Raw genomic sequence first — 13,942 nt, forward strand, 5'->3', positions numbered from 1 at the left:
GTTTTTAAAGTTGATAGCATTAATATGACTACCTGAATGCGTCTTGGTAAGTGTTCGATGAGGAAGTGTCGCTTGATAGCTGAAGAAACCAAATTGTCCCTTTTCGAGAGTCTAGCGTTAAAGATAAGTTAATACTGATTGCTAGAGCACCGGAAGGCCTAGTGGGTATTCTATCATCTGAAGTTTAATGAAGGAGGAGGTCTATGTTTGAGCCTTTAACTCGCTTAAGTTTTCAAATATTTTACGCACTTTTTAACAAAATATGACTTTATTAAAACTAATTTAAACATTTAAAAATATGCTAAAGGACTAATCTCTTATGGGTTTTAAGCATGCGACTATTCTTCGAATATTGTTACCTTAATCTAACTATTTAAAAATTGCAAACATATCGGGACTAAGGAAAATAACAAATTTGTGATAATGCAACTAATATCACATATATAATAATTAGACTTTTATATCTAAGGGCTCAACAGCCTCTTAATTAATTTTTCATACAAATATATATATATATATATATATATATAAATATCGATATGATCTGTACCAGATGGATATTTTTTTATTGACATCATTGATTCGTACTTACTGAGAATTCACATACTAATATAAGCTAATTAAACGATATTATCTTTATAGAAAATGTCAGGAAAGGAAAGCGACGCTCCCAAGTTCCATATGGTCGATGCAGACACCCCAGAAAAATCATCCGGTTCTGGTACGGCCGTTTCCGTAGTCGTCATTTCCATCATCATTATTCTGGTGGGAATAGCCCTTATAGTCTACGCTAAGAGGAAACATTCCGGTCAACTGAATATCAGGTAAAACTTGCACAAACCGGCAACGTGATTTGTTTAATCGAGGGTAATAAGCGGACGAAATCTTTGAATCGTAGTCGACATTGATGATTTTTGACGTTATTTCAATGACAGTTTGAGACTTATTTTAGTAGATTGTAGTATCTAATTTAGTACAATTTTCACTGGGAATATATTGTAAATAACTGTTTCGTTCGTTATCAAGAATAACTATTATCGTTGTAGAAGTCCCCAAAAATTAGTGACATTTAATTTTGAATTTAACATAATATGTGTTTACATTGAAAAAATAAAGAAATATGCTTTAACGTATATTAACGCGCAATATCGACTCAGAATAATGAGTTAATATTGATATTTTTTTGTATTAATACTTTTTTCAATAGTGATACAGCATTGTCAGTTTATTCAAATTGTAGTAGCATTAGGGACATTTATTCTTGTGGCTTCGAAATATTTCTTATATATAGGATGAGCCATTTTTTCATTTCTTCTCTCTAGATAAAGGCGATCGAGTCTTTGTGCGCTCGTTTTTGTCATTAAATCAAATTAAAAATTAAATTATATTAAATTACTTCAAACACGTTATTGAGGCTAATATATATGTAAACATCCATTGGGACGTCGAAATAATATGGATTTTGATAATAGAGCAACAGATGGCCCATCCTGTGTAAAAACAACTTTTCTCGCAAATATTCTTGTAACTTCTTCAACTATATTGGACATTAGTAATGCCGGCTTAAGACTACATGATGCCCTGAACATTCCATTCCTGTGGATCCCCATCCATCCACCTTTCAGGTGCTAGTATATATTTTTTTGCCTGACAAGATGTGATGCCGTAAGAAATTGCTTATTTTGCTTATGCTGATCCGGCACTGGGCACTAGTAACTTCATATAGACTATCCAAAGAAGTTTTGTTCATACGTCATCTGAATTTGTGACGTCAAAACGTCGCAATGTTGCCGTATCAACTCTGAGTTTTACTTCAATTTGGCTTTTAAATACAACAAAATTCTAATCTAAATAAAATAATTAAACTAAAATACTAATATATAAAATACTAAAATAAATATATTATCGAACGACTTAAAAATACAATTAAGTACATAGTTATACTAGTTTGTAGGTTAGTATTGTGTTTGATTATATTTACATTGCACTCTTTTCCATATCTCCAACTAGTTAGAGTTCAAGGCGCGTTTTTATGTAGTTGTATCTCCTGGATATCTAATCAACCTAATTAGCAATTGTATATTCAAGTATATAATCCAATTTCCATATTTCACTTTCATGAGAAAGCATATTTACGCTTAGTTCTTGCGTCATTTCATACATTGTTTTCTTATAAATACATTTTGATATCACTGTATTTCTCCTTAGTTTGTTTAATATCTATATACATCTTTCTTGATAAACCAGATTTAATCACTACATTCTTCTTAATGCATTTGCCATATCTGCAATGCAGTTACTATTCTTTCTCTTCTGACAAATTTAACCAAATGCTATTGTATATTCTGAATAATTACACACAAATTTGTACACATAAATCGTTTACACTCTACAATAACATTTCCTACACCTATGCTATATTAATTATATACTCACCTTTACTTGTTTCCACTCTCATCACTTTGTCTTAAAAATTGTCAGCATTGAATCATATCACATTCAGAAAGCTTCATTCAAGTGAATCACTGAGCTGTTAAGTTCCAGTGTATCTAATACTTGTTCACAATTCCATCATTTGCCAATTTCTTCTTCAATATGTCTGATCAAATTCATTCAAACCAAAGTTGTTATTAACCATTCCTATTTCCAGCATGAAGTAGAATATATCTGTAATAAATTACTAATAAATGTTATAACTAATAAAACCTAATCAATTGTTATTCCAATGTTTGCTTCTTTCCATCAATTTTTGTTGTCATAACACTATTTTTATAATCATCTTGCCATGAGTGACCATTAGATATATTGGCAGCATTCTGAAATAACAATGTTTCATCTAAATACATAAATTGAAATAATAAGTCTTCCTTCATTTTATTATATGCTTTTAAAAATTGTATTCCTTTAAAAGCAATATCCGGAAGTTCCATTAGACCTCTTCCATACATTTCAGGCTAACATTTTCCTCTGAAATAATTGTATTAAATTATGTTTGTATTGAATAGCTACTCACTGTTTTTATATATTTCATATATTTAATCTCACTTAATTGTTTCATAATTTAACATCAAGTTGCTCATAATTCGTCAACCGCCTCGTATAAGGACGGTTCTTTTTTCGATGAATTCAAGATTATATTTTTCAATTTTTGAGATATATCAGTGACCGTTACATTGACTAATATTCAGTGCAGCTGTATCACGCTAAAAAGTATTTTCATTAAAAATCGCAGAAAATTAATATTTAACAAGCCTAAATAGCCCAAGAGGCTGATGGGCTTTTAAAGTAAGAAATAAATAATATTTAACAGTAAAAACGCTTACCGCTCTAACGAATTTTACTGACAAGAAGGTGTCTGCGTTATCTTGTTTCTGTTCAAAGTAACTGATTAGAGACGAAATCTGTTCTGTCTGGATTCGGAATTTTTAATCAGAGTAATAATAAGCAGCGATTTGAAATTTATCAAAACAAGCAAAGCATTAAAATAATGTTTGCAGGTTTATAACCTCTTATCACTATTGTTTTGAAAAATTTTGTATACGTTCGACAACCGGACCACTTTGGCAGGCTAGTTCGGTCACGCGATCGAACTTATAGATATCTTGTGTCTCTTTTTAACTAGAATAAAATGAAGAGGAAAATATTGTCTGATTCTGAACGAATTTACAAATTGCGGCGGGCAGTACATTAAACATGTTGATGAATTATGTTCAAAACTTCTTTCTATAGACTATACATTAGAAGAACACCCATTATAATTAATTACATCTAAAAGATAATTTAAAATTACTTTCAGTATGAAATTCTATAATTCCTCCTATAAGAAACAGGGAGACAACATGGAGAAGCCGATCCTGACGCCTGGTAAACACGAGTACACCAACCCCATGCAAGATACGGAAAGGCCGGAGGATGTTGAGCAGAACGCAAGCAGATTGATCGATATGGCGTAGATAAGAGAAAAATATCGAGAGCTTTAAATGTACTATTATAGAGTGAGAAGTTTTTATGTACGTGTGAGTGTGTGTCCCAATTTGTATTCGCGGAATATGAATCTGAATGAATACCATTGTGATATAGGTACTTTTTATATATTGGTTTGTTTTTAAATGTCTTTTCTTGGTTAGCAAAACTAGTAAAATTTATATATTTATTGAAGAAATATTCTTATACTATTTATTTTATTTTAGTGTTTTATTTTCTGCCCCTTTATCACTAACAGGTCAATTGAAAAGTCCCCCATAGCCTACCATAGTAAAATATATTTTTTGACAAAATTAGTTTTTTTATTCAAAATAATTCCCTTCAAGGATGATACCCGCTGTTGATAGTCCTTTCTTTTTCAAGGTATTCAAAGAAAATTATTCCGTGGGCATCCCAAAATACAGACGCCATAACCTAGCCGACTGTTGCGTTTTCCGACGTTTTGGAGCAGGTTCATCGTGTGTAGTCCACTCGAATGACTATCGATTGGACTTCGGAGTGAAATAATGGAGCCATATTTCGTCCATTGTCACATATCGGCGTAAAAACTCTGGTTTATTACGCTTCAAACATTGCTCCGAATCATCAACTCGTCGTTGCTTTTGGTCAACAATGAGCTCGCGCAGCACCCACTTTGAACAGAGCTTTCTCGTACCCAAATATCACGCGAAATTCCTTTTTATCCATTTTTTTCACAACAACAAAATTTGCTTCACTCAAAATGCTATAATTCATAAACTAATGATCTGACAGCTGTCAAATTTATACTCGCATCTTTTGAGGGTTAGGGTCAACTGAAAAACTTATTAATTTAATTCTAGTAGCGCCAGCTATGTGTCAGACCGGGGACTTTTCAATTGACCTCTTATATTGCTGCTAGAAGAATTTACAATTCTATTCGAACTGACACACTTGATTTACAATTTTGTTAAAAAAAGTTTTTTTTGAGCCTTTCTATCGTTTCTACGGCTACATACACTTATTAAGCGTCGAACTTTTGAGAGAAGTTAAAGCCGGCCTTGGTTTACTTTATTTCAAATGGTATTTTCCATAAGTTAATTAAGAAACAGTTATTGTTTTATGCATTAAAGAATTTTCAATATATATTGGGTCCATTTTTTGTCTTGAATTTGTACAAAAGGCGGCTGAAGGTCATCGAATATTTTATGAAGCTTACGGTAAACCTGCTCTATCGATTTCATCATGCGAATACTGATTGTGTCGTTTTAAAAGTAGTGACTATGGCACCGAAGATAAAGAGCATTCTGGGCGGCCAAAAAAAGGGCATTAATAATCAAAAAGGGGCATATATCTATCTAAATCATATATTATTTTCGTGTTTATATATCAAATGAAAATTGAAAAAATCAATGAAATCTATCTATTCCAATAACTTTGCATCAATATAATTAATAATAATAGGATAAAAAGAGCATAAAAAGTTATATATGGATAAATTAAAGTATTACGCTGGTATATAACAGCTGGTACTGACGTCACATTCTCCACTAACCGAATTATATATAGTTCCGTTGGTACAATTTTTTTCTACGATGTAGTAGTTCCATAAGACCAAGATGCACTCATAATATGCGTAACAATCAGTGGATGGCCACTTTTCACCAGATGAACAATCACTGAGTCCCGTAACAACTAAAAAATAAGATAAATGTCAATCTATAGTTCGCATTTTGTATGGTAAAAATTTAGTTGTTTGCATCATTCTTATAAAGACTGACCAAAAATGAAAATCAAAAAGAAATTTGTCTTAGAAGTGATGATACACGATGTTGTTGAGCAATCTTAACGGAAGGAGATATCTCTTTATTGATATTTTAGAGTCTCCTTATCCAACTAGAGTTTCTCTGAACTGTATCTACTGCTTAAAATGATTAAATTAAATTTAATTAATTAAAATGATGCTAAAGAATTAGAATTTGCCATTATTTATACAGAAGTATATTGAGAACCAAAAGGAAAATAGTTTAAGAGCCAACAGTTTATTAATAGTAATAAGAGTACAATGTGTTTTCATTGTTAAATAACATTTTAAAGCCAATGAGAGCTTGACCGTCACAATTTAAAAATTTCGTACATAATATGGTTGAAATATTGATTCAAATTTCGTCAGCTATTAAATAATTAAAAAATTTAAGCATAACGCATAATTTGGTGATGTTAAATTCACTGGCTATCCAATAACAAGCTGTCCAACTATTAATATTGGAGCAGTGTGTCTGTAAAAGTGCAGGTCATCCAAAGCGTATACCATCTGGAGGCTTGGATTTCCATCTTTGCAAGGTTCAATTAAAATAAGAACTAAATCCTAATAACTATGCGCAGTGAATAAGGGCTTTTAAACGGATCGTGTGAGAATAATGTATTCATCCATGCTGTTTTTGAAAAACATATTTTTAAAAAAGAAACAGCAAGAACTTTTGCATACATATTATTGGACGTTTTAATTAGTTAAGTTATTTTATTTACCTGTTGCTACTGTTGTTGTAGATGTACTTGGTTCAGTAGTTGTCGATGTACTTGTAGTTGTAGCAGCTGTAGAAGTTGTAGCAGCTGTAGAAGTTGTAGCAGCTGTAGAAGTTGTGGTGGACGCGGAAACTGTAGTGGTCGATGTTGAGGCGGTACTGGTGGTAGTTGATGCAGTAGAAGTTGTTGTTGATGATGTCGAGGTAGAAGTTGGTTCTGTGGAAGTAGTTGTTGTGGTCGGAGTTGTAGTGGTCGAGGCTGTAGAAGTTGTTGTCGATGCTGTTGAAGATGTTGTTGATGCAGTTGAAGTAGTTGTCGACGATGTAGTAGTAGAAGTCGGACTTGTGGTCGTCGAAGCCGTAGTAGTCGATGTTGTAGAGGATACTGTCAAAGACGTGGCCGAAGGACTAATACAGCTAAAATATAATGTTTTGTTAGAGACTAAATATATATAATCGATAATTTTTCATGTTTTTCAAACCGAATTTACTCATATAAATTTCAACTACTAATCTATAATATGTTTCGTTTTACTAGATGTCGTTTTCCATCACTGTAGAACATCTGAGATTTAGGAGCAAAAAAACTTAAAAACGTAGCGGTTTTCTTAACACTGTTACATATAACTTTACATCATTGAGAAAGTGATAGTGATCAATAAAAATGTACCTTTTTCACAGCTAAATATGATCTTATACTACGTCGTTAAATAAGATGGAACTAACATTTTTCAGTATAATTTCTACTAACTTCTGCTTCTGCCGAAAAGCCTACAAGATACCTTTCTACGGTAGCTGTAGGCTCGATGATATATTTATAAGATATATTTTTTAAGATATTGATATTTTTCCAGGCTGTTGCAAAACAAATTTCGATATTTTTTTCTTTGATATATCGATATTCTCATCAGCTGACATCACTAGTCCGCTATCTTAATTTGTATTTTATATCTCTTGATATTAATTACTTTCCAATTCTGTTTTATGTTTTGTCTGTGTACATATGTTTGTATGTAATTTATTTTATACTTTAAGTAATTTTATTGATAATACTATTACATTTCGTAATTGACTAATTGACAAGTATGTGAAAGCGACTATGAAAAAATAAAAATTAATTTTTCCCACCATATATTTTTGGTTAAAAAGCTCAACCATCTTAGACTTATTTTTATAATGTCCGTTCAGCGTATTGAAATCGTTTTCTTTCTTATTTATGGTTCAAAATATCAATATTTCTCTTCATGAACTACGCTATTTTTATTTCGACAAGATATTAATCTTACTACTTACTTCTCGTCTCCAGTATCTTCATCACAAACTGTGCCTGTAGAACAATCTCGAACATTACCGAACAAAACGTTGTTTCCCCCAATCGTTATACAGGTCTGATAGGATGTATCATTGAAGCAATGTATAGCTTTCGTTCCACAAGTGACTGAAATGCAAATATACTAATTAATTATAAAGAAAAAAAAATATCATAAAAATATATTATCAAACAACACAAACTATATTGAATAAATTCAAGATTAGAACTTGACTTTGGTTTATTTTATACATTTGAACTCTCATTGTCATTTTGTGTCGCCGTTCAATAAATTGCCACTTTTTCTGGGAAAATGAAACAGTTTTTGAACTAAATAAATAACAGAAACTTGTTATTTCAAAAATGTACTGGCTAATTAGAAGAAAATTCACAATTATCAGTACATAATAAATTGCTATTATATAAGCAAATACTGAAACCTATATGGACATATGGAGTTCAATTATGGTGATGTTCTGCAAAGAGTAACATAAACAAAATATACATTTTTCAGAACAAAGTCCTGAGAGGTATTGTGGGCGCACCTAATACTATAGGACTGTGTACAGGTGTACTATAAGGAAGTGTACTGGGACCAATGCTTTATCTACTCTACACTTGTGATATACCACAAATGCAAAATATCACGATGGCTAGATTTACTGATGATACTGCGATTATAGCTGTCGGAGACAATAGTGAAGAAGCCTTACGAAAATTACAACAGGCATGTGACAATATAAATAATTGGACACAAGCTTGGCAAATAAGAATTAATGAAAGTAAATCTGTACATGTGCAGTTCACCTATAAACGGACCATACAAGCACCAAAAACAATAAATAACTCTATTATTCCATATAGCAACAACGCTAAATATCTCGGAATGAATCTCGATGCAAAACTTCGCTGGAAGGAACATATAAAGAAGAAAAGAAAAGAATTGGAATTGAAATATAGAAAAATGTACTGGCTAATTGGATGAAAATCAGAATTATCAGTACATAATAAATTGCTCTTATATAAGCAAATACTGAATCCTATATGGACATACGGAGTTCAAATACGGGGATGTTCTGCAAAGAATAACATAAATAAATTACAAATTTTTCAGAACAAACTCCTGAGAGGTGGGTGTACCCAAATACTATAGGACTGATTATCTACATCGAGACCTTCATATACCCACAGTCAGTCAAGAAATCAAGAGCATTGCAAGGGGGCATGAGGAAAGTCTCCATTCTCATACGAATATTGAAGTATTGCAACTTTTGGATACCACCAGAACAGGACACAGACTCAAAAGTATCAAACCATCTGATCTTGTGTAGTGTGGTGTAGTGAGGTGCATATGTTAAAAAATTAAGCAGTGACATCTATAAACATTATTTCACCAGAGACTGAGTTAGGCCCGATGGGTCCCCCTAGTTATATGCTTATCATAAAGACAAGTTGTAGGTTTTACAACGCGAAAAATTACTGTCAACTTTTAGAATAATATATTTTCGATTGAAGCTGACGCTGAAGTTCCCTAGGGTAGTGTCTTGGGAGCACTCCTGTATCTGTTCTATACTGCTGATATAGCAACAACAAAAGAAACAGTACATGGAACATTTGCCAATGACACAGTTATCATGGCAAAAAAATTATTTCTGGTTAATGCTGTAGAAAAAGTACAAGTAGCCTTCAACAAGACCTACAAATGGACTAGAGGCTGGAAAATACTGCTTAATAGCTCCAGATATGCCCATGTTAATTTATTCTATGTTGCGGCGAAATAGTTAAAACCTTATTATATCACATGACGATTCCTCAAGCAGAATCAGCTGAATTCCTCGACATCCATCTCGGTAGTATGTCAAATTGAAGACATAATGTTAGACAAAAAGCAGAACAGATTAGACTCAAAGTCAAGCAACTGTACTGGTTAGTCGAAATATAATCTCAATTTGACCTAAAATCGAAGATATTGCTTTATCAGTTAATCATAAAGCCAATTTGGACCTATGGGGTACAAATATGGGGTTGCACTAAAACATCAAACCAACTAGTAATCCAACGAAGCCTAAACAAAGTCCTACGATTAATCATCAATGCTACTTGCTACGTAACCAACGATGCCCAGATTTTGCCTTAAAACATTATATATAGATATAACTATTATATAGATATTATTGGTACTATATTATTATTATAATTATTTACCTGAACTTGATGTTGTTGTTGTTGTTGTGGTTGTTACTGTACTGGCGCTTTGTATACAACTGAAAAAGTCGTGAATTAAAATTAGACTAAATAAAAAAACTCAATTTTCTTACCTATCAGTGCCGGTGGTTTCATCACAAGTATATCCGTCGTTGCAAGAAGCAACTTCACTATAAAAAGTCATAAATAAAAATGACCAGCAAGTTTGGTATGCAGTTTCGTTCACACATGCCACGCCTTTGGAGTTGCAATCAGCTTTAACTCCAATCAGTCCCGTTAGTAGAAGGGCCACTAAACAAACCTACGCCGACATTTGAAGTTAAATTCGAGGTAAAGTATAAGTTTTTTCGACAAGGGGTATCAACTACTAGGATTAACAATTTTTTTTAAACCATTCTTCAAGTCATAAAGTCATGTGCATTTCGCACTATAATGAATTGACAGATTTACTAGAGGTATGCTTGCGTTTAAACCTACATAGGGACTGCAAGGAAAAACATATTTTGAATTTTTTGTATATTCAGATTTGGTCGTAGTAGTCGTACAAGTAAATCAAAAAATCATTTATCTTTGATATTGCTGTACTTGTAATAGTAACAGTATGTAATATGTAGTATATTCAAAATAACAGTGAGCTAACGTCAAGATATTTAATTTGCTTAAATTAAATTAAATTAAAATACTTTTTGAAGGAAAAAACAAAATTGAAGCAAAAACTTGGCTTGATGCCGAGTTTCCGGACACTGCCCCAGGAAAATCAACAATCAAGGATTAATATGCTAAGTTTAGACGTGGTGAAGTGAGCACCGAAGACGGTGAACACAGTGGGCACACAAAAGATGTTGATACCGACGAAAACATTAAAAAATCCACGAAATAATATTGGATGACCGTAAATTGAAATAGAATATAATAGCAAACACTCTAAAGATATCAACTGAACATGTACATCATGTCATTCACGAATATTTGGGTATGAGAAAGCTCTGTGCAAAGTGGGTGCGCGAGCTCACTTTTGACCAAAAACAACGACGAGTTGATGATTTGGGGCAGTGTTTGAAGATGATCAAGAGTAATAAACCCGAGTTCCAATCGACAGTCATCCGAGTCAGCACACTATAAACCCGCTCCAAAGCGTGGGAAAACGCAACAGTCGGTTGACAAGGTTATGGCGCCTGTATTTTGGGATGCTCATGGAATAATTTTCATTGACTACCTTGAAAAAGGAAGGACTATCTCAGAAAAAGTTTGAAGGAGGAAATCACCGAAAACGGCCGCATTAAAAAAAAAGAAAGTGCTGCTTCACCAAGACAATGCATCGTGTTACAAGTCAGTGAAAATGATATCAAAAATCCATGAATTGGGATTCGAATTGCTTGCTCATCCACTGTATTCTCCAGTATCTGTCCCTCAGTGACTATTTCCTATTCTAAGATCTCAAAAGAATGTTCGGTGGGAAGAAATTTTCGTCGAATGAAGAGGTGATCACCGAAACTGAGGCCTATTTTGAAGCAAAGGACAAATCGTTTTACAAAAATGGTATCGAGAAGTTGGAGGGTCGCTATAATCGGTGTATCACCCTTGATGGGAATTATGTTGAATAAAAAAAACCAATTTTGCCAAAAAGTTCGTTCATTGGAGTTGGTACTAACGAACATGTAACAATGAGGATTCAATCATATGAAGTTTGGACGGCTGTGAGTGGGTATTGATAACTGAAAATAACAAGTTAAAGGAATTACACCATTAGGTCACAGCATCGATCCGTCCTGGTTGAAAAAGAATTGTTTAATAACAACATAAATAATTATGTCTATTGTAATCCTTTGAAACTAATCATACTCCTGTTAATATGGCTTTTCCAAGTAAACAAGGATGATGTTTGATGTTTTTCTAAATAATTTATAATATAGCTTAAAAAATCAAGTAATATTTAATACTGTGACATTTACAACAGGTCTTAGGAGTAATACTTGTTTAACAAGATTTATTTGTCTCCACCAGATTTATGACCCCGATACTTGGTATTTTAAATACATTGATGAACATTTATTGTCTGCTGGATCAAAGGTATAGGGATTTTGAAGAAAAAATGCGCCTAAAACAATTTTGTTATTAGCAATAACAAAGTCTCAAAAAAATAATTTTATGAACATACTACGGACTTAAGAAAATTTATTACTGTTTCTGATAAGTTTACAATTACGTTAGTGTTTAAAATGGGTTTTCCTCAGACTAACATATGATTGATTAATATTATTAGTTTAAGTTTCCCCAACATGTTAGAATTTTTAATGACTACCAACATAACTAGGAAATATTAATGAAAACTAAGGGGCTAGACTAGAGAAAGAAAACCCTAAACATTAAGGCAACAGTTCGCTAACAGTTAACAAATTGAATTAAAACATCTATGAGAAAATTCAAACTAAGTATATTTTCAATTTTGCTTTTTTACTGGATGAAGATATTTTATATGCCAAATTATATAGATCGTCAAATACGTATCAACATTTTTCAGTTATTAATTCCGTTTCTTTTTCACAAATCACAAATCAATTTATTTATAAACAGTAAAAAATTAAAATAGAAATTTCGCCCCAGATGTATGTGAGGAATTCGTTCACCTTTTATTCGAGAGACATGTCAAAATAATTGTAATCTACACCTCTGGATTTGTTCTTCATCGTGCCTTGATTACCAATACATACACGTTCAAATGAAGATGATTTTAGTCTTTATTGTAATATTTCTCCTTTACCACAAGCACCATCTTAGAGATTCAAAAGCTCCTGCAGCTTGGCCGATTTGCCTTATTACCTAAGATGTAGATGACAATTGTTCTCCTGCATTATCGATCCCAAGTACTTGAACCTCCTACACTTGCTCTATTTGGATGCCGTTGATGTTTACAATACCAGGCGATCCGTTCAGTTGTCAATTCTCTAGCCATATAGCTTTGCTTGAACTATATCATTAAGAATGCTAGAAGCCTGAACATCTGTATAATATGTATCAAAAAATATAACGCTATCATCAGCGAACATCAAATCGATCAAGGAATGTGTCGCATCATATTGAGATTCATGTCTGCCTGTAAAAACTTTTAAAAAGGTAGCCAATACCTACCTACTGTAATTTATTCCAATTCACCGAATAAGTTCATATCTCCACATTATTAACTCTATAATATCTGAACGTAGATTAACGATTACGAATGTATGTACTAAAAATAGATTAAAAACAATTTGCTGGGCTGTAGGTAGGTGGTTGAAACCAAAAAGAAAAGAAGGCAGTACCAAAGCGGATCAAGTATTGGCTGAAAAATGGCAATCGATATGAAGACGATTGAAATTTAATTTTTTGGAATGAATTGTCTCACAATAGTTGGAATAATGCTTAGATAGTTGAAATAAATCTATACTTCCAACAAAATTACCAGACAGAACTTATGCATATACTCACTATATCGTCCAGACATGTCTCCATGTTACTATTATTTATTATGGATTTCTTGGCAAATAGTTATTTGAAACGAATTTTGTGCATGTAATGGCCAAAATTGTTATTACTACGGAATATTATTAGATTAAGAACTCTATCGAACTCTATTTTGACTTATGGCGTTTTATATTTAAACGTTAAGACGTAGATTATTTAATTTATATAATTTTCAAAGTCTACTCTAAAAATACAATTTGTTAGACGCTAATATTTACTGAACAATACTATTTAATAACTATCAAATAATTATATAAATATTAATTATTTCTTACCTGTAATTTACTTGTAGATGACATGTCTGCTAATAACTAAAATCGACAAAACACATCACCCCTTTTTATCACTGTTTGAAGACTGTAATAAATGTATAGTACTTCGTGAAATAATGATTAGTTAATACTCATATGCTGTGATAGAAGGTTTATGTTAGTTTACATTGTTATCACGGCCACCTTGA

General features: G+C 32.4%; 2 protein-coding genes across 2 annotated transcripts in view; one reads left to right on the forward strand and one right to left on the reverse strand.

The window, feature by feature from the left end:
* Window positions 1–4,184, forward strand: part of yl (Putative vitellogenin receptor yl) — a 51,829-nt gene extending 47,645 nt beyond the window's left edge. The window contains exons 26-27 of the mRNA XM_076403792.1: window positions 643–824; window positions 3,797–4,184. Coding sequence (XP_076259907.1) covers window positions 643–824; window positions 3,797–3,953 — 339 coding nt within the window. The 3' untranslated portion in view covers window positions 3,954–4,184. The remainder of the gene's footprint in view (window positions 1–642; window positions 825–3,796) is intronic.
* Window positions 4,185–5,293: 1,109 nt separating this feature from the next.
* On the reverse strand, window positions 5,294–13,912 carry LOC143196176 (uncharacterized). Its single transcript, XM_076403841.1, has 6 exons — window positions 13,758–13,912; window positions 10,095–10,282; window positions 9,982–10,040; window positions 7,761–7,905; window positions 6,472–6,884; window positions 5,294–5,637 (listed from the first exon to the last, which is right to left on the reverse strand). The coding sequence occupies exons 1-6, from the start codon at window positions 13,779–13,781 to the stop codon at window positions 5,450–5,452; spliced, it is 1,017 nt and encodes a 338-aa protein (XP_076259956.1). The 5' UTR covers window positions 13,782–13,912; the 3' UTR covers window positions 5,294–5,449.
* Window positions 13,913–13,942: the final 30 nt, after the last annotated feature.

This window comes from Rhynchophorus ferrugineus, unplaced genomic scaffold, assembly GCF_030347505.1.
Source record: "Rhynchophorus ferrugineus isolate W39M unplaced genomic scaffold, kcgeb_rfMv2 rfM4, whole genome shotgun sequence".
In the NCBI taxonomy this organism is placed as follows: Eukaryota; Metazoa; Arthropoda; class Insecta; order Coleoptera; family Curculionidae; genus Rhynchophorus; species Rhynchophorus ferrugineus.

Excerpts from the sequence above, each read along its gene's own strand:
- LOC143196176 (XM_076403841.1), bottom strand. The coding sequence starts at position 13,781 with ATGTCATCTACAAGTAAATTACAG. Across the intron at positions 6,885-7,760 it reads GAAGATACTGGAGACGAGAA|CTGTATTAGTCCTTCGGCCA; the intron begins GTAAGTAGTAAG and ends ATTATATTTTAG. Across the intron at positions 5,638-6,471 it reads TACAACAACAGTAGCAACAG|TTGTTACGGGACTCAGTGAT; the intron begins GTAAATAAAATA and ends CTTATTTTTTAG.